Source organism: Aotus nancymaae, unplaced genomic scaffold (assembly GCF_030222135.1).
Source record: "Aotus nancymaae isolate 86718 unplaced genomic scaffold, 86718_ANA_hifiasm-v0.15.2.pri h1tg000017l, whole genome shotgun sequence".
Lineage (NCBI taxonomy): Eukaryota > Metazoa > Chordata > Mammalia > Primates > Aotidae > Aotus > Aotus nancymaae.
Window position 1 is genome coordinate 10,816,186 of NW_026988429.1, and position 26,390 is coordinate 10,842,575.

At 39.8% G+C, this 26,390-nt stretch overlaps 1 protein-coding gene across 17 annotated transcripts in view; it reads left to right on the plus strand.

The window, feature by feature from the left end:
* Positions 1 to 26,390, plus strand: part of DNAH6 (dynein axonemal heavy chain 6) — a 359,634-nt gene that overhangs the window by 272,161 nt on the left and 61,083 nt on the right. For 14 of the 17 annotated variants that reach the window (XR_010343231.1, XR_010343232.1, XR_010343233.1 and 11 more), the window contains 5 exons: positions 961 to 1,140; positions 5,619 to 5,852; positions 10,810 to 10,945; positions 21,156 to 21,325; positions 26,097 to 26,287. Coding sequence is in view for 14 of the 17 variants with exons in the window: in XM_064377854.1 (XP_064233924.1) it covers positions 961 to 1,140; positions 5,619 to 5,852; positions 10,810 to 10,945; positions 21,156 to 21,325; positions 26,097 to 26,287 (911 nt within the window). In the remaining 3 variants the exon portion in view is untranslated. The other 3 variants (XM_064377864.1, XM_064377866.1, XM_064377865.1) reach the window with 3 other exon arrangements.

Consider the following 26,390-nt stretch of genomic DNA (forward strand, 5'->3'; position numbering starts at 1 on the left):
TGTTGAACAATGAGAACTCATGGACACAGGGAGGGGAGCATCACACACTGCGGTCTGTCAGGAGGAAATAGGGGAGGGACAGCGGGGGGTGGGAAGTTGGGGAGAGATAGCATGGGGAGAAATGCCAGATATAGGTGATGGCGAGGAAGGCAGCAGATCACACTGCCATGTGTCTACCTATGCAACAGTTGTGCATGTCCTTCACAGTACCCCAAAACCTAAAATGCAATAAAAAATATATTTTTTTTTGAAAGAGTAATTAATTAATTTAGAAAAAAAGAAAGAGAGAGAGAGACTGAAAGACACAGAGAAGGGAATCTTGGAAGGTCTATTGGCCAGAGGGCTCCCCAGACCCACAAACCCAAAGTGCAGAAAACCAAAAGACCCCAAAATCTTCTGTAACTCACTTAGGGTTATAATCCTCCACAAAAAACAGCTTCTATCCCACATGTCTGTACCTGGGAACACTATGTAAAGAATAAGAATATTAGTCACCCTTGTTATTCCAGGGAGGGATGTGGTGCCACTGCCTTCCAGCAACTCTCTACTCCATTCTTTTGGGTGTTTTCCTGGGTATCCCTTCTCTTTTCATACCTTCATTCATTGTGTGAGCCCTGGACTTCTCACAAAGAAGTTCAGGAGCAATTAGGAGTGCTGTGTTAGTGTTTGCATTGTAGGAGTAACTCAGATTGAGTCTCAGAAATGTGCTGTTCCTATGTTTTCAAAGCTACTTGTATTGCCTGTTGCCCTCTGCCTATTCTTAACACTAGAAGGAAGAAAGGTCAGCTTATTCAGGTCGCCAAGCCCTGAGACTCAGTCTTTCTACCTCGGGACCCCTTGCTGTAATCACCAACTCATTCTATCCTTATTTCTTCCCTAGACCTAACTGGATACATTCCAAAAGTCCCACTATTTTTCTGGAACAGATCCCTAAGAACTTGTTATTATATGTTTATTCAGATCACTTCTGGTGCCATTAAAACCAGGCTGGAAGAAGCAGAGTCCACTGAGCAGATGATCAATGTGGCTCGTGAGAAGTATCGTCCAGTGGCCACTCGAGGCTCTCTGATGTACTTTGTCATTGCAAGCCTCTCAGAAATAGATCCTATGTACCAGTACTCGTTAAAATACTTTAAACAGGTAAGTGTTTTCCTGTTGTTAATGAAAGTCATCTCTTTGGCTTCCATTACACCTGTTAAATTACTTCTTGCCTCACACAAGCCATGGGTCTAGTTATCAGGTAAAATCTTCCAGGTGCACGAATGATTCAACAGTGGTTCCAGCTAGGTGCAATGGCTCATACCTGTAATCCCAGCACTTTGGGAGGCCAAGGTGGGTGGATCACATGAGGTCAGAGGTTCAAGACCACCCTGGCCAACATGGGAAACCCCATCTCTACTAAAAATACAAAAATTATCCAGGTGTTGTGGCATGTGCCTGTAATCCCAGCTACTCAGGAGGCTGGGGCAGGAGAATTGCTTGAGCTCAGGAGGCGAAGGTTGCAGTAAGTGAAGATCATGCCACTGTACTCCAGCCTGGGCAACAGAGCGTGACTCTGTCTCAAAAAAAAAAAAAAAGAGTGGTTCCACCAGCCCTTCCAAAGATTCAGTTTTTAGAATAGAGTTATTGATTATTATATATATGTACATATAAAATTTAGAATATTTTTAAAGATTCGATTGCCTGATATGCACAGAACACTCTGGAGAGGAAGAGAAGAAGGCTGCTTTGCAAGTTTCATTTGCTCCTAACTTCCTCAACTAATTAGCATGCTTGTTTTCATTTAGGCCTGCCTTTCTCTCTTTTTTAAGAGTCACAGCTCAGTGCCATTTCTTCAGACATCCTCTGCAGTAATCTAGATTCCTTTCCACTGTTAGTGTTTCTGCTATATCTCAAGTCTGAACAGCATCGACCTTTACCAGATTGGTTTATGTATCTTTTATTTCCCAAACATTTTATGCAACAGCCTGTCCCTTTTCCTTCGCTGCACCCGCCTTTGATTTAGAGGGATCTTTCCTGTTCCTGCCCCACTTTCACCACATGACTATAAGACTCTCTTGTTTTATTTCAGTCTCTCTTCTTTAGCTCATATTCACAGTTGAATTTCATCTGCTGTCTCATGAGTAGGATGTTTTCACCCCTTATCCTCTGTAGCAGCATTCTTTTTTCTTCCAAAAGCAAATTCAATGCCACAAAGCTTCAGCAGGCAATGTCAATTTTGCTAAAGACTCCCAGGGGAGACAGAGAGTTTGCATTACTCACTACACAGCAACTGCATCAGAGGTTCTCTCCAGAGATTCACTCCAGAGGTTCTCTCAGGTGCCAGTGGCCTCCTCTCAGCCCACCCCACCATAGCCTCCCTGGCTCAGTCTCTTGGCAGTGCTGTCTCCTCTTCTGGGTAGAGCAGTTTAACTTGCTTTGACTTTTCTGTTCATCCATACTCATACCCTACCCATGACGCAACTCAGCCAACAAAGGCCTCTCCCTCCTTGCATGCCACTTGGTAGAAAACAGTGGAGAACTGTGAACATGATGCTCTTTCCCTGCAACATATCTTTATTTCCTGTTACATGGCCCTGGATAGTCAATGCTGGCTCACACACCTGGAAGCCAGGCCAGCCTAGGCCTAGTGTTTTCAAAGCACTGTTCCACAGGCCTAGGTTCTAAATGAATTTTCACAGATATTTCCCATCAACACAATTCAGACTCTATAGTCTGGAATCCAAAGCCACATCCAGCCTGTCCCTGTTTCATCTCTCCAGTCACCTTTCTCATGACTCCTCTGCAATAGCCAAATTAATCTATTTACATTCCCAAGATTAACTGGATGCTTTTGTGTTTCTGACACTCCCTCTCTTTAGAATGCCTTCACTCCCAACCTAAATGCCACTTTCTCGAGCAAAACCTGCTGCTGGGGCTGCAAACATCTGGAAGCTGACTAGAATGGACATCCAAAATGTCTGGCTCACATGGCTGGGCTGTCACCCATGGCACCTGCAGTGGCCTCTTCATGTGGCTTGGGCTTCTCACTACGGGGCAACTGGGTTCCAAGAGGGCCTCTCCCCAAAGCAAACATCCAAAGAAACCAAGGTGGAAGCTCCAGGACTTTTTCTGACCTAACCTTGAAGTTCATGCAACATCAATTCTGCTACAGTCTGTTGGTCAATCAAATCACTAGGATAGTCCAAGTTTGAGAGAAGGGGATTTAGACTCTACCTCTCAATGGGAGGAGGAATAGCAAACAGTTTCAGCAGTTTTTATCCAAAACATTTTATATGCTTCATATGCCATAATGTTAACCCACATTGTCTTGGGTGGTTGCCTTCTCTCTCCTGCTGGAATCTGAACTCCCAGGAGGCAAAAATGAAGCCTCACCCATCCCATATCCCCAATGGTGTGTAGCACCACATAACACTCATGAGTGTTTCGTGAAGAGTCTGTTTTGATCTCTGCATATAACGTTCCAGTAATTCTTACTGAATTTCCAGTATTCAAACAATTCTTATGACATTAGACCAAGCTTGGTTTTTCCTCTAGAGGTCTTATTTAGTACCCTTCATAATAGTTGGAGGTCCAGGAGCAATTTCCATTTCTAGGAAAGAATGGAAATGAGGAATTGAAGGAAATGGGAGTCATGTTGTTTAGATAGGCCTGGGCTGTCTTTCAACAAGATGTTCACTTTAGCAGCTTTTAAAAGCCATCTGTGCTGGGTTCAAACCTCAATTCCTAGAGACAAGGGTTTGGGTTCTCATATCTCTGCTCCCTTCCTTTAGTTAACAGGTATTAACCCAAGCAAAATAAGAATTACCAAATCCTTTAATGCCACCTAAATGACTTTTTGATAATACTTTTCTTATCCTGGGTGTTTTGGAATTTATGCTTTTCAGGGTTTTAAAATCTCCTTCAAAAAATAAAAATGAAGATATCCTAAAATATCTTGGGCCGAAAGTAAAAGTGATATAGGATGAATCATCAAAGCTCTGGAGTTTTATGGATTAGAAGGGAAATCAGAAATCCAAAACATATCTGTAGGTGACAGCCTTGGCCAGGATACCCTCTACCAAACCCATTTCACAGTGAAATTCTTTAGGGAATTTTGAGATTTCCCATGTTTTATTTTGGTACCATATTTATGACATATTCACTGGGCTTTAACCTCTATGCTTCTTAGCAGATTGTTAAAGAAGGCTGAATTCTCTTTTCTCCTGAATGTGTTAAAACAAAAATCTATTACCCTTGTCAACCAAGCTTTCAGGAAAATTAACAAGGACTTTACAATAATTGTAGGCTTCCTCTAAGCCCTTTTAACTTTGGGGAATGGAGACCATTTTGTTGAGGAGACTGACACAGTCAGGCCATTTTCCATTTGTGCTCCATCTTATTTGTAGAAGGGGTGGGTAGGAAGGGCCTGTACAGCCTCAGCACAGTATTTCTAGGAATGAATAGAGGACACTTCTTGGCTCTGATCTGCTTTGGTCCTTAGCAGGCTTCCAGCTGCCAGTCTGTTCTGATCCATCTGCCCTCACCATGAATAATATATCTTGATCCCAGGGATTGGGCAGGTACTGCCTCACCTCCCACCTTTACCCCTCAGACTGTGGATCCTGAGACTGTAATCACATGCCCCTCAGGACCCTGATGGGACTTCCCCTGAGTTTCTGCTGCAAGACCCCCTTGCCCCATGACTTTCATGGAAGGCCACACCTTCAGGCTTTGTTCAGCTTCCTCACACAGCTTGGGGCCTTTAGGAATTTTTTGATATCCCTTCCACTCCTCTTAGAAGTTGCAGAAAATGGGGAGGGCTACCTCAGGCCTAATCCTTCAATGCCACCATCTCTACTGCCTTCTATATCTTTATAATATGGGATAGTTTTGAATACCTTTGGAATACTGATTCTCCTTTCAAAACTTCCAGGTAGGAAACAGGTTAGAAATCTCCTTTAAAATCAGTTTCTCTTACATTTCAAGGAAAATTCTAGCACATTGTTTCTACACGCTAAGAATTATCTTGGGGAAGTGCTAGGAAATAAGCATGAGCTTACCTTGCTGTTACATCTCTCACCCCAAAGTGAAGGGTTTGTCAAATCTGGGTTGAAGATGTGAAAAAACTGGTCCTGCCAGCTCACCTTCATTTTCCAAAGTTTCATGTCTCACATCAAGATGATACCTTTTAAATATTGTCAAGAGCTTGGCATTGATCCATTGCTAAAAAATAAGAGAGAACGGGGAGTGTAGAAAACAAATAGCACATATCACTTTGGGATGAATTCTAGACTTTTTCATAGTACAGTAAGTCCTCAATGTTGTGGATAGGTTCTTGGAAACTGTGACTTTGTTAAGCAAAATGACATATAATGAAATCAGTTCTTTTTGTCTTATCAATATAATAGCAAAATGATTTCGAAAGCAAGGTTGTTCATAATTCAAAGACCTGCTGTGCATTCATTTCACTTAAAGTCTCAGTTTCCAAGAACCTATTGGCCACATTGAAGACTTACTGTATTCATCTCTCATGCTGCCATTTACTCACTGAATGCTAGCAAGGGAGATAGAGGGTTTTTTTTTTCTCCCCAGAGAATGAATTAAATCAGAGGCATTGATACAGCTCTCTTTCACAGTTGTTCAATACCACCATTGAAACGTCTGTAAAGACAGAAAATCTGCGACAGCGCCTGGACATACTACTAGAACAAACTCTCCTAACTGCTTATGTCAATGTTTCAAGAGGACTTTTTGAACAACATAAACTCATCTATAGCTTTATGCTCTGTGTTGAGATTATGCGTCAGCAAGGAACTCTAACTGATGCTGAATGGAATTTCTTTCTCCGAGGTTCTGCAGGATTGGAAAAGGTAACTATTTCCCACTTAGATGATGATTGATATGGTTTGGCTGTGTCGCTACCCAAATCTCATTTTGAATTGTAGCTCCCATAATTCCCATGTGCTGTAGGAGGGACCTGTTGGGAGATAATTGAATCATGGGAGCAGTTTCTCCCATACTGTTCTCGTGGTAGTGAATTAGTCTCATGAGACCTGATGGTTTTATAAGAGAAAACCTCTTTTGCTTCATTTTCTTTTTGTTTTTTTGTTTTTTTGTTTTTTTGTTTTTTTTTATTGCATTTTAGGTTTTGGGGTACATGTGAAAAACATGCAAAGTTGTTGCATAGGTGCATTCATGGCAGTGTGATTTGCTGCCTCCCTCCCCCTCACCCATATCTGGCATTTCTCCCCATGCTATCCCTCCCCAACTCCCCCCCCCACTGTCCCCCCCACTCCCCCGCAACAGACCCCCGTGTATAGTGCTCCCCTCCCTGTGTCCATGTGTTCTCCTTGTTCAACACCCTCCTATGAGTGAGAACATGTGGTGTTTGGTTTTGTGTTCTTGTGTCAGTTTGCTGAGAATGATGGTTTCCAGGTTCATCCATGTCCCTACAAAGGACGTGAACTCCTCATTTTTAATGGCTGCATAATATTCCATGGTGTATATGTGCCACATTTTTCCTGTCCAGTCTATCATCGATGGGCATTTGGGTTGGTTCCAGGTCTTTGCTATTGTAAACTGTGCTGCAATGAACATTCGTGTGCATGTGTCCTTATAGTAGAACCATTTTCATTCTCTCTCACCTGCTGCCATGTAAGATGTGCCTTTCGCCTTCTGCCATGATTGTGAGGCCTCCCTAGCCACCTGGAACTGTGAGTCCATTAAACCTCTTTTTCTTTATAAATTACCCAGTCTCAGGTATATCTTCATTAGCAGCATGAAAACAGACCGATGCAACAATCATTAGTCTAGATAGAGCCCACAAGCACCTATCAGTGCTCTGTGGTGACTCTGGTGGCTGAAGGTCATAAATTTGGCTGTGTGGCCCAGTGGAGGGGAACTGGGGTCAGGAGACCCAGGTTATAACTCAGCTCTGCCTCCAACTAGCTGTGTAATGTATCATTTAACCTCTGTATGGGGCACTGTCCTCATCTATCAAAAAGGAATGTTGGGAGTAACCAGTGAGCTAGTAGAAGTGAACATGTTTTGTAAAGCTGACCTTCTTACAAATATAAAGAGCTAAAATCCAACAAAAGTTGTAATTCACAGACTTAGCAATAGTTTTTTAAAAACCATGACCCTCTCTTGCCTGGAGATATTTTTCATTATAAAGCATGGGAAGTGACAAAATAACTTGATTGTCACTTTCTATAATATGAGTTCTGCTGCAGTTCCCTTCTTCATATTCATCTGCTTATCCTGCTTGCTCCAGTCCCTTAAAGTGGCTTAATCCACACACATACCACAAACTAGTGGCCCACAAATTTAAAGAAAATTCAGATAAGCAAAACATAGATTTCCAGAAGGTGGCAACAAAAACAAAAGGTGGGGGAGATGCCCGGGTCTGCAACTGGAGACTGGCTGGCGTGAGCAGAAGTTGGTATTTCCAGGATCAAACCACAACAGTTAGAGTTTAAGGACAAACAGAAAACAACTGGAACCAATACACAAAGCTTGAAGCATCTGCAGGTTTCTATCACATGTGGACAAGGTAAATGGATTTCTGGAAATTGAGGTCTCCAGGCTATTATCATTGGCGATATTCAGTCTAGACAAGTAATGTTTTTAAATGATGATGTTTTGAAGCAGGCATGTCCAATCTTTTGGCTTCCCTGGGCCACACTGGAAGAAGAATAATTCTCTTGGGCCACACATAAAATACACTAACACTAACGATAGCTGATGAGCTTAAAGAAAAAACAATCTCAAAAAAATCACATCATGTTTTAAGAAACTTTACAAATTTGTATTGGGCCACATTCAAAACCATCCTGGGCTACATGTGGCCTGTGGGCTGTTGGTTGGACAAGAATTTTTATTTTTTATTTTTGAAATGGAGTCTCACTCTGTCACCGAAGCTGTGCAGTGGTGTGATCTTGGCTCACTGCAACCTTTACCTCTCAGGTACAAGCAATTCTCTGCCTCCACCTCCCGAGTAGCTGAGATTACAGGTGCACACCACCATGCCCAGCTAATTTTTGTATTTTTAGTAGAGATGGGGTTTCACCATCTTGGCCAGGCTGGTCTTGAACTCCTGACCTCATGATCCGCCCACCTCGGCCTCCCAAAGTGCTGGGATTACAAGGTGTGAGCCACCACACCCAGCCGACAAGCTTTTTTTAAAGCATTTTCTCTTAATGCTAGGAATCTAAAAAATGATGCTAGTATATAATAGCATACCCAGAAAACTTTACATGAAATCTATTTTCTGGAAAATTCATTAAAATTTACACGAGTGATTTGTTTTACAACAAGTGACCAGTGATTTGTTTTACAGATTCTTATTAGAGATCAAAATACGGCAAAACCACTCAGAATTGTGTACTAGAAATTTGGAAATGCCTATGAACTTTAACTAATATAAGAGTCTTTGAAAGGTTTATCTGGGATCAAGATGTAACTCAGGGAAATGCCACCTCCAGCATTACAGTGTGAGGATCTTCAACCTGCTCCCCAGCAAACCTGTTGAAAATTATATAAGCATCATTTAAAGTATCTGGAAATGGTCTTGGTCACATATAGCAAATGAATAAACATTTATTTGAGAAAATTTACTAAAGGTTCAGTAAGGAGAGCAAGAGTCTGTGGTCTTTGAACCTAGACCCACTCCCTCCCTTCCTGCTCCCAGCTTAGTGAGATAGAAACTGCACTCCAGACTGATGCAGCTAAGAGCACAGGACTCCTGCCTACTCCCTGCTGCCAGTTAAAGGGCCATATTCCTGAGGAGGACAGGACTTCAGCATTTCTCATCCTGCCCACAGCTACCTACTGCTAAGGATAAGTTCCTGTTGAGTATAGCCAGAAGGTGGGGCTGCCTTCTTCCACCCAGCCCCCACTGGGAGACTGGGGCTCTGTGTTCAGTGCATCATCACTGTTTTCCCAGCTCCTAAAATAGTAGTTCCTCAATGGCAGAGGCAAGCTGAGGAGACCTGAGGCTACTGTCTTCCCACCCATGGCATACTCAGCTCCTAGAGCTAAAATATGACTCGGTAAAAAGTGTAGCCTTGTCATGCCGCTGGCTTGGAGATTTTGCCTGAGTGGGAGAAGCAGACTATAAAAAAGAAAGTTCCTTATCTCCTCACAGGTAACTGACTTCATTTCCAACAGAGTATGAAAAAGTTTAAGCCTAATGATGCTCTCTAAAACAATAAAGATTGTAGTGAACAGCTATTGAAAAATTGATGAAATTACTGGACAGAGAGACAAAGCTATAAGCCAGCTCATTTGCCAGAGATAACTTAGGAGAAGACACTGAGAGAGAGGTCTGCCAAAGACCAGAAGAAAACCCAAACACTGATCTCGGCAACTCCTTCAAAGGCTCCCAACTTTGAATGTTGTAGTCTGAGGAGAAATGTGTGTCCCCAAGAGCACTGTTAAAAATTTCAGGGCAATCAGCCCACTCTTAGTGGTGCTTAGCAGCTAGATGCAGTCAGGGAAAGAAACTACCAAAAAGAGCCCTGAAAAAACTATAATCATCTCAGGGTAACTGTGGTCATTCCTAAGGCTGCACCGCTTGAGAAGCAACATTAGAGGCTTCAAGCTGTGCAGGGGTTGTGGGGAGACTCCACTAAAATAATCCAGTCAGTTGTTAAACAAATAAGCAAGTTTAAACAAAATAATCCAGTCAGTTGTTAAACAAATAACAAGCCTTTGGGGAGGGGGTGCATGCTTAGAGTTGCAACAATGCATTACAGGTTGCATATGGGCCCAGAAGTGTTTCGGATTTTGAGTTTTTTTCAGTTTTTGGAATATTTCCATTGTATTTACTGGTTAAATTATACATGCTACAACATGGATGAATCTCAAAAACACTAAGCTAAGAAGTCCATCACAAAAGCCCACATATAATATAATTTGATTTACATGAAGTGCCCATAATAGGTAAATATATAGAGACAGTAAGTAGTTTAGCAGTTGCTTAGGGTTGAAGGGATGGGATTAAAGGGGAGTAAAAGCTAAAGTGTACACAGTATCTTTTTGAGAAATTAAATGTTCTAAATTGTAATGGTGGTTGTACGTATCTGTGAATATATTAAAATCATTGGGTTATATACTTCAAATGGATGAATTGCTTAGTATGTGAATGATACCTCAATAAACCTGTTTTTAGACATAGTAAGGAACCTCAGGCAAATATTCAGGAAATTTTAAAGAACTAGTTTCAGTCTTACAATCACAGCTGTTTCTCTGTCTCTTTTAAAACTGTTTGCCCATATACAAGTACTTCATGGAATATTGCCAGATGGCATAATACTTCTCCCAGAAGTTTCTAAGAATATCTAAAATAGTTAAACAAACACTTATCACAGCTGGAATAAGGTTGGCATTTGTCTTGCTACTGATACTGTTCCATACTCAGCTTTCTGTATCTCCTAGGGGTGAGAACATCTGGGAATCCCATTTGGAGACTAGTTCTCTAAAGAAAAATTATTCTCTAGAGAAAAATTATTAAGCATAGGAACATTTGATGAGTGGGGAAAGATTGATGTAGGGTGTTGGAAAACAGGCTGAAAGTGGCAGATTTAGTTGATCAGCTTTGTTTTCTGTAAATGTCAATCTGAAAAGTTTTTAGCAGCTATACTTCTGTGCAAAGGTCCAAAATTAGAATTGATTCAACACCATTGCTATTTCACCATATTGTATTACTTTTCCTAGGAAAATGATTATTTTAACATACTATTAGAGCTTGATTTTTCACTTGGACAAGGTGAAAGATTATTTTGGATTGCCTTTGTGAATATTCATTTTTTTTCTGTCTTCAAATAGGAACGCCCACCTAAGCCTGAAGCTCCCTGGCTGCTTACTGCTACATGGTTTGCATGCTGTGACTTGGAAGAATCATTTCCAGTTTTTCATGGACTTACCCAAAATATATTGTCACATCCTATTTGCATACGCTTAGGTAACGTGACAAAAAGAATCTGCTTGAATCCTAATCTTAACGTTTTCTTTAACCTCTTCTGCACTGTCAATACTTTTCACTAGGAACTTCCTTCATTTCTAAGAAACTGTGAATTATTTGTTTTCACAATTTCTTGAGTTGACTTCTCGGCCTATGACTTTTCAATATTTCATGATTACTATTTTATATATATATATATACACATACATATATTTTGTGTATATATATATGTATATTTGAGAATACAAATATACATTTGTGTATTGCTTTAGCTGCATCCCATAAGTTTTTTTTAACTTTTTATTGAAGGATAACATACATCTAGAAAAGTGTGCAAATCAAAATTATACAATTTGATTAACTATCACAAAGTCATCATCCAGATCAAGAAATAGAACAGCACCGGCAGAATCCCCTTATTCTCTCTCCCTTCTCTCTTCCTCAAAGGTGACAACTACTCTGAATTATAACATTATGTATTAATTTTTCCCTACAAGTTTTAATATATAGCCCTTTCAATTCTAAAACTACACTTTTTAGTTCAAAACCATTTTAGGATTTAGGGGGCTACCTTTTTATTGTTTATAATTTAATTGCATTATGGAAATTTTACTCATGGTTCTTATGAAATTGACTCTTTGGAATTATATACACTTCCTTTGCAGCCTGGCACATGTTTCATTTATATAAAATATTCCATGCATGTCATTTCTTTAATGCAAGTTTCCATATGTGACCTTTAGTTCGAACATGCTAATTGTGGTATTTATCTTACTAATGTTTTTATATTTGATGTATCACATTCTAAGAGAGCTATATTAAGGTATACCACTATGATTGGCAATTTTCCTTTGTAATTTTGGAATTTTTCCCGTTCTAATTGTGAAACTATGCCAGTATATAAAAGTAGATTTAGAGTTAAGTTCTTAATTGTTCCTTTTTATTAAAAAATATTCCTCTTCACTTTTTAATGCTTTTTGCCTTAAATATATTTCCTTTTTTAATTTATTATTTTTATTTTTGAATCAGGGAGTATATGTGCTGGTTTGTTACATGGGTATATTGCATGCTGGGGAAGTTTGGGCTTCCAGTGATCTCATTGCCCAGGTAGTGAACATGGCACTCAATAAGCAGGTTTTCAACCGTTGCTGCCTCCCTCCATCTCCTCTTTTGGAGTCCTCAGTGTCTATTGTTCCATCCTTTGTTTCTGTGTGTACCCAACGTTTAGCTCCCACTTATAAGTGAGACCATACAGTATTTGATTTTCTGTTTCTATATTAATTCACTTAGGACAGTGGCCTCTAGCTATATCCATGTTGCTGCAAAGGACATAATTTCATTCATTTTATGGTTACATAGTATTCCATGTGTCTATGTATCACATTTTCTTTGTCCAGTTCACTGTTGATGGGCACCTAGATTAATTCTATGTCTTTGCTGTTATGAATAGTGCTGCATTAAACATATGAGTGCAGGTGTCTTTTGGCAGAATGATTTATTTTCCTTTGGGTATATACCTAGTAATGGGATTGTGGGTTGAACGACAGTTCTATTTTCAGCTTTTTGAGAGATTTTCAAACTGCTTTTCACAGAGGCTGAACTAATTTGTATTCTCAGCAACAGTATGCAAGCATTCTCTTTTCTCCATAACCTTGCCAACATCTATGATTTTTTGACTTTTTAATAATAGCCATTCTGACTGGTGTAAGATGGTGTCTCATTGTGGTTTTGATTTGCATTTCTCTGATGATTAGTTATGTTGAGCATTTTTTCGTATGTTTGTTGGCAGCTTGTATGTCTTCTTTTGAGAAGTGTCTGTTCATGTTCTTTGCCCAGTTTTTAATGGGCTTACTTACTTTTTGTTGATTTAAGTTCTTTATAGATTCTGAATATTAGTTCTTTGTGAGATGCATAGCTTGCAAATATATTCTCCCGTTCTGTACATTGTCTGTTCACTCAATTGATATTTTCTTTTGCGTTTCATCCAGAAGCTCTTTAGTTTAAATCCCATTTGTCTATTTTTTATTTTGTTGCATTTGCTTTTGGACTCTGCATCATAAATGCTTTGCCTAGACCAATGACTAGAAGAGTATTTTCTAGATTTTCTAGGATTTTCATAGGTTGAGGTCTTACTTCAACGTTGAGTTCATTTTTGTATATGGTGAGAGATAGGGGGTCCAGTTTCATTCTGCATATAGCTAGCCAATTTTCCCAGCTCATTTATTGACTAGAATATCCACTCCACGTTATTTTTGTTCACTTTGTCGAAGATGAGTTGGTTGTAGGTGTGTGGCTTTATTCAGGGGTCTCTATTCTGTTCCATTGGTCCATATGTCTACTTTTATACCAGTATCATGTTGGTTTGGTTACTGTAGTCTTGTAGTATATTTACATGTTGGATAATGTGATGCCTCTGGCTTTCTTCTTTTTTACTAGGATTGTCTTGGCTGTCTGGGCACATTTTTTGTTTCATGTGAATTTTAGAATAGTTTTTCCTAATTCTGTGGGCAATGACATTGGTAATTTGGTAGGAATAGCATTAAATATGCAGACTACTGTGGATGGTATAGTCATTTTAACAATGTTGATTCTTCCAACCCATAAGTGTGAGATGTTTTTCCCTTTGTTTGTATCATCCTTTCTTTCAGCAGTGTTTTGTAGTTACTCTTATAGAGATTTTTCACTTCCTTGGTTAGATGTATTCCTAGATATTTTCTGTGGCTATTTTAAATGGAATTGCATTCTTTATTTGTTCCTCAACTTAAACATTATTGGTGTATAGAAATGCTACTGATTTTTGTACATTCACTTTATATCAGAAGACTTTGTTGAAGTCATTTATCAGGTCTAGGAGTCTTTTGGTAGAATCCTTAGGATTTTCTAGGTACAGAATCATATTGTTAGTGAAGAGAGATACTTTGACTTCTTCTTTTCCTATTTGGATAAATTTCCTTCTCCTGCCTGGTTGCTTTGACTAGGACTTCCAGTACTACATTGAATAGGAGTGGTGAGAGTAGACATCTATGTCTTGTTTTAGTTCTTACAAGGGAATGCTTCCAGCTTTTGCCCTTTCAGTATAATGTTGTCTGTGGGTTTGTCATTGATGGTTCTCATTATTTTGAGTTATGTTCCTTCTATGCCTAGTTTGTTGAGGATTTTTATCATAAAGAGATGTTGAATTTTATCAAATGCTTTTCCTCATCTATTGAGGTGATCATATGGTTTTGTTTTTAGTTCTGCTTATGAAGTGAATCACATTTATTGATTTGCATATGTTGAATCATCCTTGCATCCCAGGAATAAAGCTCACTTGATTATGATGAATTAACTTTTTGATATGCTGCTGAATTCAGTTTGTTAGTATTTTGTTGAAGATTTTTGGGTCTATTTTCATCAGGGATATTGGTCTTTAGTTTTCTTTTCTTGTTGTGTCTGTGCCAGATATTGCTATTAGGATGATGCTAGCTTCATAGAATGAGATAGTGAGGAGTCTCTCTGCCTCAATTTTTGGGGATAGTTTCAGTGGAATTGGTACCAGCTCTTCTTTGCACATCTGGTACAATCTGGTTGTCCAGGGTTCCCCCCGCGCCACCCCACCCTGCCCATTGATTGCTTGGGTGGTAGGTTTTTATTCCTGATTCAATTTCATTACTCATGATTAATCTGTTCAGGATTTTTGTTTTTTTCTGGTTCAATCTTGGGAGATTGTATGCTTCCAGGAATTGATCCATTTCTCTAGATTTTTCTAGTTTGTGTGCATAGAGATAGAGGCATATCATAGTACCCTCTGAAGATCCTTTATATTTCTGGAGGATAGTTTGTGATGTCACTTTTGTTATTTCTGATTATGCTCATTAGGATCTTCTCTCTTTTTTTCCTTGTTAATCTAGCTGTGGTCTATCAATCTTGTTTATCCTTTCGAGAAACCAACTTTTTGTTTCATTGATCCTTTGTATGGTTTTTGAGGTCTCAATTTTGTTCAGTTCTGCTCTGATTGTAGTTCTTTTATTTCTTCTGCTAGCTTTTGTTTTTGTTGTTTTTTTTATTGCATTTTAGGTTTGGGGGTACATGTGAAGAACATGCAAGATTGTTGCATAGGTACACACATGGCAGTGTGATTTGCTGCCTTCCTCCCCTTCACCTATATCTGGCATTTCTCCCCATGCTATCTCTCCCCAACTCCCCACCCTCCTGCTGTGCCTCCCCTATTTCCCCCCAACAGACCCCAGTGTGTAGTGCTCCCCTCCCTGTGATCATGTGTTCTCATTGTTCAACACCCACCTATGAGTGAGAACAGGCGGTGTTTGATTTTCTGTTCTTGTGTCAGTTTGCTGAGAATGATGGTTTCCAGGTTCATCCATGTCATGGGCCCCCAATTTCTTCTGGCTTATAAGGTTTGTGCTGAATAATCTGATGTTAGTCTGATAGGTTTCCCTTTATAAGCAATATGACCCTTTTCTCTAGATACCTTTAAAGTTCTTTCTTTCATATGGACTTTGGTTAGTCCTACAACTGTGTGCCTTGGGGATGGTCATCTTGTGTAGTATCTTATAGGAGTTCTCTGAATTTCTTGTATTTGCATGTCAAACTCTCTAGCAAGATTGGGGTAAATTTTCCTCAATTATATCCTCAAATATGTTTTCCAAGTTGCTAACTCTCTTTCCTTCTCTCTCAAGAATGCCAATAAGTCATAGGTTTGGTCACTTTACATAATCCCATATTTCTCAAAGGCTTTGTTCATTTTTTCAATTCTTTTTTACTTTTGTCTGACTGGGTCATTTTGACAGACTGGTCTTCAAGCTCTGAAAGTCTTTCTTTTGCCTGGTCTAGTCTATTGTTAAGGCTTTCATATGTATTTTGAAATTCCTGATATGAATTTTTCAATTCCAGAACTTCTGTTGGTTCCTTCTTAATATAGCTATGTTGTCTTTCATAACTTAGATCAATTTTCTGGCTTCTTTGTGGGATTTCAACTTCCTCTTGGATCTCATTGAGTTTCGTTGCCATCCATATTCTGAATTCTATATCTGTCATTTCAGACATTTCATTCTGGTTAGGATCCATTGCTTGGGAGCTAGTGAGATCCTTTGGAGGTGATGAAACATTCTGGCCTTTTGTATTGCTGGGGTTCTGCACTGGTTACTCATCTGAGAGAGCTGATACTTCTCTTTTATTTTTTTAAATTTGCTTTCATTTGGATGGGACTTTTTGTTTACTCTTTTTCCCTTGGGGGTATGACTGTGGTGTATATTATGTATGATTGATTGGCTTCATTTCTAGATGCTTTCAGAGTGCCAACTCTGTACAGATTCCTTGGTTCCAAATAGGTTCATGCAGTGGCTTTTTCAGAAGTTGCTTGTTGTAGCAATGTAATTTTATTTGGTGGTATAATTCAGGATGCAATCTAGTAGATGGTGCTTAAGAGTAAGAAATGATGGGTACAAGCAGGGGTGGAGGCACTCTAAAAATACAAAAAGCACCTCCGCAAAGCACATTCACCTTCAGTAGGGTGGAGCTGCTGAAGAAGCTTGAGACACAGGCTCTTTCAGCCCACATTCCCCAGGCCCCAATGTGAAAATCATTTCCAAATCCATGACAGGGCACTGAGAAGAGGGGTGGCAGAGCAAGTGTAAGCCCCTCTCCATGTCCATTCCCAGGCTTTGGTGATACAGCCTTCAGTGGCTGGCACTGCACTCACGTTTTCTTTTATCCAAGGGGTTTTGGTGGGCTGTACTCTCCCCTCCCTTAGGGACAGTCTGCATGAAGGGTTAGATCTCCAGGGGAAGGGAGTCTGCCTCTCTCCCACTCTTCAGAGCTGGTGGGGCACTGTTCCCCAACTGACCAAGGAAGCAGGCTGGGACACCTCATAATGACCCATGCAGACCAGTTCTAGTTTGCAAAGCTGTCTCTGACTGCAAGTCTTGCCCTCTGGGAAAAGCCTCAGCTTTAGCAGCTCTCCTCCCACTCCAGTCCTGTGAGAGAGAATAATACCAGCACCTATTACTGGGGCAGTCTTCACATTCACTGCTCAATTCTGCCTGGGAGGACCCTTCTCCCCTTCCAAAACATTCAATCTCACCTAAGACTAAAATGCTTGCTATGGATACTGCTGCCAGGTCACCAAACAATGGCTCTAAACTCTCAAAATGGTGCCACCCATGGGCTTGCACCCTGAGAGGGTAGAGCCCCTCTCAGGTGAGGAGCATGGACAAGAAGCTGTGAGGAATGTGATCCACTCAAGTATCAGTGTCATAGTAGCCCATAGCAAGGCATTGGGTATTGCCCTAGATATGTGTAGGAGAGCCTTGGTCCCCTGTCCCTGCTTGGCTGGGTGGCAGCAGCAGCCACAATAGCCCAAACTCAGGCCAACAATTGGGCATAGCTCAGCACTGCGTTCTCAAAATGGTACCTTGGGCCTTCGAACAGGAAGGGCGGGTCACTGCCCAGGCAGGCAGCATGAGCAAGAAGCTGCGGGGAGTGTGTTTCATACATCTGTCTCATAGCAGCCTGCTACAGAGCTGTAAGTATTGTCCTAGATATGAGTAGGATGATCTGGTCTCCCTGTTCTTCCTTAGCCAAGCAGAGGCTACAGCCACATCAGTCTAAATTCAGCAAAGCATGGGGCTCAGCCCAGCATTAAACTCTCAAAAGGGTACCTTGGGCCTGGGGCTAAAGAGGGTGGGGCACCACTCAGGCAAGCAGCATAAGCAGGAAGCTGTGGGAAGTGTGGCCTACTCGTAACAGTCTCAACAGCAGCTCATAACAGGGTAGCAAGTACCCTGTAGGGGATGTATGATGTGCCTGTTGTGCCTCTCCCTCCCTGGAGCAGCACAGTGGCTGCAGCTGTGTCTGTAAATCCCTAAGATCTGGGTTCTCAAAATGGCACCCAGCTGAGACTGCTCCAGGCTCAGATTCCTGTGGGATTCTGTGTGGGTTCTCTTTCTGGAGCAATGTCTCTATACAATCTTTAGGTCATATGTCAGGCACAAGACCCTAGTGGATTAAGGGTTTCTCCTGTAGCCAAGATCATAAAAGCCTGTTTTGGAGCTCCAGGGATTTCTCTCTTACTGTTTCCCTGCATCCAGGAGCATCTCCCAGTTCTCAGTCAGTTCCTGGCTGGGCAAGCTAACTTGAACCCTCTCCTTACTTACTTCTGGTACTTCATGTCTCTTCTCTAATGAATCCAAGCATTCTCTCCTAGATTACCTGTTTGAAATATGAGTAACTACTTACTATTCTGGCTCTTCTCTATGGAAGCAGCACACAATACCTGCATCTAGTCAGCGATCCTGACATAAAACCTCAAAATACATTTTCTAATATTAATATTATTAGAGCAAACCTCTCTTCGTCAACACTCCCACTCTATATATTTCTACACTCTTTACTTTCCGTTTTTTGTGTGTCATCATCATGCTTTTGCTGTATCTTAGTAGGATTTTGTAGTTTTGAGGAGCATGAAAGTCTTTCCTTTAACAGGCAAATTTTAATCTTATTATATTTATTATGATTATTGATTTATTTCAGTTCTTCTTGACTTGGGGAAATTTCCATTTGACAATGTCTAGAAACATTTTTGTTTGCCACAACTGGGGTGGTGCTACTGGCATCTAGTGGGTAGAGACCAGAGATGCTGCTATACATCCTACAATGCGCAAAACAACCGTCCACAACAAATAACTACAGCTTCCAAAATGTCAGTATTAGTAAAGTTAAGAAACTCTAATCTAATTGGACCTACACTGGTCATCTTTATTTTGGGACATATTTTTCTTGCCAGCTTTTTCTTTGCTTCCTTTTTTCTTCTTTCTTCTTCCTTTCTTTTAATCCTTTCTTTTTTCTTTCCTTCCTTCCTTCTTCAGGTGGGTCATCCACACTCTTTTCATTTTCTCCTCTACTGATTTGAAATTCTATTTTTATTTTTTGGTAATTACTCTTATACTTCTAATATGAATATTTATTTAACTAAGTGTACCCAGCAAGGGTGATGGTTTAAAGGCTGCATGAACCAGAATTTCTAAGATTCTAATATATTTATTGGATTTCTAAATGAAGACTGAGGGGGAAAAGCTTTTCAATAAATGCATCAACTTATTGAAGAGTTTCCCCCCTAGTCTTTTGTCCCCCCTAGTAAAAAAATTTTTTATATTATGCACCAGTTAAATGAGACATCTACAGGTAGAGGTAGAGGTAGAACACAAAAAGAAAAATTCTCATAGGAGAAACCCAGAGCTGGACAGTTAGGGACAGACCCAAAACAGAAAGGGATAGATGGAGCCTCATATACATAAAGGCAAAAGGACAGGAAGGGTGTGGAGGTTGAAAAGCAAAATAATTATAGGGACAACTCATAATTTTTTTATAAAATGCTCCATGTGTTATCTATGTCCTTGAAACTAAAATTTCAACAATTAAAAAAACTTTCCTGCTTTTATGTGTTAGATTTCAAGGTTTATCCCAGAAATGCTATAGACTTATGAAGGTTTGTACATGTTTGATAGAATGACTGGCATTCTAAAAGTGAACTTTAGATCTTTGCAAGTGATGTTTAATATTTAATTCCATTGTCAATCTTACCTTCAGAAACTTCCTAATTGCCTTAATGTTTCATCTTTCATGATTTCTAAGTGTTTCATGTCCTATTAGTTGGGAGTTATCATTTAAAATACACATTATTAGGCCAGGCGCAGTGGCTTATGCCTGAAATCCTAGCACTTTGGGAGGCCGAGGCAGGTGGATTGCCTCAGCTGAGGAGTTGGAGACCAGCCTGGCCAATATGGTGAAACCTGGTCTCTCCAAAAATACAGAAAAATAGCCTGGTGTGGTGGTGCACACCTGTAGTCCCAACTACTCAGGAGGCTGAAGCTGGAAAATTGCTTGAACCTGGGAGGCAGAGGTTGCAGTGAGCTGAGATTGCACCACTGTACTCCTGACTGGGCAACAGAGTGAGACTCTGTCTCCAAATAAATAAATAAATAAAGCATTATTAGATCCCATCTTATAATGCATATTTTATGCATTATTTTCTCCCATCTTAGCTAGAGTCCTAATGCTTACACAATAAATAATGAGAACCTCACTGGAAAAGTTGTCCTTTTGCAATACATGCTTCTGCTACCTGGTTTTCAGAATAATGCAAACACCTTTAACTAAAGAGTAATGTGGTGTGGTATGCCTTGTGATCTCATACCTTGTAATTGTCTATATTCCACAGATAAATTAGAAGTTTTGCAAAGATGAACACTACCCCAAGGCCATGGTCAGAAGTGTCACCAAATTTTTGTGTCACTAGCTTTCTGATTGCTATGATTAAGCCCCCAGAGGAGAGCCCCTGCAGACAAGCTAGAGAAAGTTGTTTTCTAGCCTGAAATGCAAGCCAACAATTGTGCCTAATGGCCAACCCAAGAAACCTGTTTCCTCACTGGAGAACACATTAGTTATTTTGGCTTTCTGAAAGGGTTATGTCACATGCACTCTGTACCTACAGAAATTTCAGTGCTAATTCTTAGTACCTTTTATAACCATTGTAAAAGCTAACTATGATTTTAATCTTCATATAAGATACAAATTCATTTCTTATAAATATTCTATAGCCAGGGAGCAGGGAATGATATATTGTTTATTAGGGCATAATGTAAATATGTCAATATATTCAGCTATTATTTATATTGTTCAAATTATATATGCCAGAATTTTAAGTTTACTTCATTTGTCATAGACTGATGTTATTTTTTTCTTGCCTTTTCTTCTACCTCCAACAGTGACTATTTGACATATCTTTATGCTATTTTCTGGCACACGAGGGTTTATTTTCTAATGAATTTGTTATTTTAAATAATATAAGAATCTACTTTGTCCCATTTAATTATATTTGCTTTGAATTCTAGTTAACTCAATATTAACTCTTATCACTTCGATCTTTTCACTCACATTTGCTTAAGTATCTCTATGCATCCTTTTTATTTTTAACCTTTCTATTATTTTGTTTTGTTTTCATTTTTTTGTAAGTGGTTTGCTGCTGTTTTCTGATTACATTTTAAATTATTTACTTTTTTAATTAGGTTGGGTAGCAGGGAGACTGATGTATTTAGAGTATACTTGTGGTTAAAACTGTTAGTAAATACAGAGATATTGTTAAATTACCAAACATAATTTAATTTCAAAGTCAAAACAAATCTAATTAAATTATCTTTTTAAATTGTGTTTCCAGGATCTTTTGAGACATATATTAACCCACAGGAATGGGAAGGCTATTGTAAAATGAAACACAAAGAGAAACACATGAGACAGGAAAAGGAGGCCACACACCAGGATCCTTGGAGTGCAGGATTGAGCTCTTTCCATAAGCTCATTCTTATTAAATGTTGTAAAGAAGAAAAGGTAGGACATTTTTTTAAATTGAAGGACTATGTTACAATTATTTCTACTAAAGCTCACTAGCCAGTTATGATTTATAAATTTATTTGAGAGTAACAATGGCCAAGTTCAAGAGATGACTCAAAAAAATGAAACATGGTTCTTTGTTACTGGAACATAATGTGTTATATAGAGAATCATGAAGGAGAGCCAGCCAGGGCCATGGTTATCCTTTCCCTGGTGTGTGCCATTAGAGTACCGTGCTCTCTGCTGGAGGGATAGGGTCTGTTGGGAAGCTTTAGAAGGGAAATAATGGGCCTTTCAGATCTTGATAACAACGAAGAGGAGACTTTGAAGGGCACAAAGCCATAGTTACCAGGACCTGTTTGAAGATAAAAGAAATTATGGCAGCCTGAATTAAGACAGAAATAGTAGATTAGAGAGATGAAGGGGCGCATGGAGATGAGGCAATTGATGTGGCTCCCAGTTTCTGTTTGCATGCCAAAGGGGATAGTTGTGCCAACAACTAAGCAAATGTGAAAGGAGTAATATGTGAGAGAAAGACGCTGTTGATTCTACAGCTATCAGAGTGGATAGCAGTCTGGAAGTCAGCTCATATGGAAGTAGGAAACTGTAGAGAGATATGTGAATTAGAAATAGAGATTTGGGAATCAGCATTCAGTTGGAAAGTAAAACTCAGAGTTGTTAGGATTGTAGAGGAATAAAACAGAATAGAATAAGAGAAAAGATGGGCAAACAATGAAGCTCTGATTACCACCAACTTTTAAAAGGTGGAGAGAAAGGATAAGGAGTCCATGAGAAGGAATAGCAGACAGAGGGCCAGGAAAAACGTTAGGAGAAAAAAAGTGTCATGGAAACCAAGGAGGTACAAGTTTCAACACAGCACTAGTTATCAACAGAATGAATACAGCATTCAGGACAGTTCCAGTTTCTATGTATTTAGATATAATTCCTAATTTTGTTGTTAATAAGGGAATAATATTATCTGCTAAGGATTTGAGTGGTGAATTTCAGGAAGCATTAGAGAAAAATGGTGGTTGTTTCTTTTGGAAAAGGAAGAAAGAACTAACTGGAAAAGACGAAAGCATAATTGGGAGGTGTTGAGGCTATGTTGTAGGATTTTCTGCAATCTCTGTGTGTTACTCTGCTTTGCATGGCTATAAAGGAATGCCTGAGGCTGGGTAATTTATAAAGAAATGAGTTTTATTTGGCTCACAATTCTGCAGGCTGTACAAGCATGGTACCAGCATCTTCTTGGCTTCTGGTGAGGCTTCAGGAAGCTTTTACATATGGTGAAAGGCAAAGGGAGAGCAAGCATATCATATGGTGAGAGAGGAAGCCAGAAAGAGGGGAACGAGGCACCAAACTGCTTTAAATGTCTATCTTTTTTGGAGCTACTAAAGCAAGAATTCACTCATTTCTATGGAGAGGGCACCAAGCAATTTATGAGGGCTACACCTCCATGACCCAAACACTTCCCACTAGGCCCTACCTTCAATATTGGGGATCACATTTCAACATGAGATTGGGAGGCAACAAACATCCAAACTGTATTATTCCACTCCTGGTCCCCCAAATCTCATGTCCTTCTCATATTGCAAAATACAATCATGCCTTCCCAACAGTTCTCAAAAGTCTTAACTCATCCCAGTGCTAACTCAAAGTTTCAAAGTCCAAAGTCTCATCCAAGACTGAGACTCAAGGCAAACCAATTTATAATAGCTACAAAGAAAAAAAAAATACAGTACCTGGAAGAGTGCAGTGGCTCACACCTGTAATCCGAGCACTTTGGGAGAACAAGACAGGTGGATTGCCCGAGCTAAGGAATTCGAGACAAGCTTGGGCAACATGGTGAAACCCCGTCTCTACTAAAAATACAAAAAATTAGCTGGGCATGGTGGTGCATGCCTGTAATCCCAGCTACTCAAGAGGCTGAAGCTGGAGAACTGCTTGAACCCAAGAGGTGGAGGTTGCAGTGGCCCAAGATCATCCCACTGCACTCCAGCCTGGATAACAGAGCAAGACTCTGTCTAAAAAAAAAAAAAAAAAAAATACAGTCCCTAGGAATATATTTAACCAAGGAATTGAAAGATCTCTACAAGAAAACTATGAAACACTGAAGAAAGAAATTGTGGATGACACAAATAAATAGAAAAACATCCCATGCCCATGGATAAGAAGAATTAATATCGATAAAATGACCATACTGTCCAAAGCAATCTACAGATTCCATGCAAACCCTATAAAATATCAACATCATTTTTCACAGAATTAGAAAAAGCAATCCTAAAATTATATAGAACAAAAAAAGAACTCAAGTAGCCAATGCAATAACTAAGCAAAAAGAACAAAGCTGGAAGCATCTTAAATTATATTATAAGGTTATAGTAACCAAAATAGCATGGCACTGTTATAAAATTAGGCACATAGGTCAATGAAACAGAATAGAAAACCCAGAAATAAAGCCACATATTTGCAGCCACCTGATCTTTGGCAAAGTCAACAAGAACATACAATGGGGAAAAGATACTTCTTTCAGTAAATGGTGGTGGGAAAATTGGATTGCCACATGCAGAAGAATGAAACTGGACCCCTACCTCTCACCATATACAAAAAACAACTAAGGAAGACTTAAAGATGTAAAAATAAGACCTGAGGCCAGGCACGGTGGCTCACACCTATAATCCCAGAACTTTGGGAGGCTCAGGTGGGTGGATCACAAAGTCAAGAGTTCAAGACCAGCCTGACCAACATAGAGAAACCCTGTCTCTACTAAATATACAAAATTAGCTGGGCATGGTGGCGCATGCCTGTAATCCCAGCTACTCGGGAGGCTGAGGCAGGAGAATTGCTTGAACCTCGGAGGCAGAGGTTGTGGTGAGCCAAGATTATACCATTGCACTCCAGCCTGGGCAACAAGAGCAAAACTCCGTCTCAAAAAAAAAAAAAAAAAAACAGAAAGGTAAAAAGAACTGTGTCATTTCATCCAGCAGCTTCACTTCTAGCTATCTACCCAAAGGAAAGGAATCACTATATAAAAAAGATAATTGCACTCATATGTTTATCACAACACCATTCACAGTAGCAAAGATATGGAATTGACCTACGTGTCTATCAATGGATGATTGGATAAAGAAAATGTGGTATATATACACAATGGAATACTATCTTCAACCATAAAAAATAGATAAAGTCATGTCTTTTGCAGCAACATAGATGGAACTGGAGGCCGCTATCTTAATTGAAACAGATGCAGAAAGGCAAATACCACATGTTCTCACTCATAAGAGAGAGCTAAATATTATGTACACATGAATGTAGAGAAAGGAATGATAGACAATGGAGACTCAGGGGTGAGGAGGTAGGAAGGGGATGGATGATGAAAAATTACCTAATGAGCACAGTGTACATTATTCAGGTGACAGAAACCTTAACAGCCCTGACTCAACCACTAATGCAGTCTAGGTATGTTACAAAATTACACTTTTACCCCATAAATTTATACAAAAAAAAAGAGTGTCTATCTGAAACAAAATATAAAGAAATTGATGTTGGAAAGGCTAAGTGATTTATACTTAGCCACACAGTGACACAACTAGAATTAGAACTAAGCCCCGAACGTGATGGCCCTCTTGCATGGCTGTTCCTTCTAGACTCTGACACCTTAATAGTTAGTACCATAATACATCCCCACTTAAAGGAACAGGCATGTGAACACTGTCTTTTCCCAAGTTGGCCACAGAAGGGTATGATCCAAGGCCATGGCCCTAGACCAGGTTCGGACACCTCCCTGCCCAACAGGATTACACACACACACACACACACACACACACACACACACACACAGAGTAAGGCTTGTTTGGACAGAACAGTGTTGATAGCTAGTGGAAGGCTAAGGGCAGGGCTGCTGTTTACAGTTGTGCAGGATGTCCACTGAGCAACCCATGGGGGAGCCATTCACATTGCAGGTGTTATAGGCTGTGTATTTTCATGACAGCTTTCTGGCACATTAAAAGTCCCTTGAAGAGGAGATACATTTTTCTATCTCACATGAAGTCTCCATATGGGCTGGGGAGGGACGAGACCTGCAAGAACAGGAATGAGATAGATATGGTAGGGTAGGATCAGTGAAAGAACCAAATTGATGTAGGAAATGGCCAGACCCGGGCATAACCATCAAGGCTGAGGTTAGTTCCAGAGAGGGGTCAGAAGTGTCTGGTGAGTGAATGAGATGAAGAAAGGGAGACAACAAATGAAGCCAATTTTCTGAAAAGTTGGCTTGTGAATGGTTGCAAAGAATCAAATAGTGGCTGGAAAAGTAGCTGCCATCAAGGGAAGATCTTTGTTTTGGTTTTAAGGATGGAATATAGTAATGCTTAATTGTATGATGATAGGAATATCAAGGAAACAGAAATCAATAATGCAGAAAGAGACAATGGAGAGACTGAAACTAAAGTCCACAAGAATGTGAAAAAGACAAAACAGAAGAGGCAAGGAAGGGGAGACAGCAGCTTCATAGATAGAGTGAATGTTGAGGGACTTCCCTCTTACCTGATATTTCATCTTGCTTGTGAATCATGAGAACCATAGCTGTCCACAGATATTTAGTGAACAAATCCACTAAATAAAAATGTCTGTGGAAAGATGTATATCCAATCAAGGCAGAATAAGTACAAAAACACAGGGCATCATCCTCTGAGGAGTTGGAGGAGAAAATTAGGATAAAATTGTGAAGGATCCTCAGTCAACATACTTTTTTCTTTTAAACTTTCAGGTGGTTTTTGCTCTTACAGATTTTGTGATAGAAAATCTCGGGAAACAGTTTGTAGAGACACCACCTGTGGACCTGGCTACCCTGTATCAGGACATGTCATTCAACACTCCCCTGGTATTCATCTTAAGCACAGGCTCAGATCCCATGGGTGCATTTCAGAGGTTTGCCCGGGAAAGTGGATATTCAGAACGGTAAGGTCATGTTGTGCAGTTTTAATACTGCTTATGCATATGAACATCTCTTTGTTAAAACTTGCCTTTGTTCTTCCCCTTACAGAGCACAAATTCTTATATT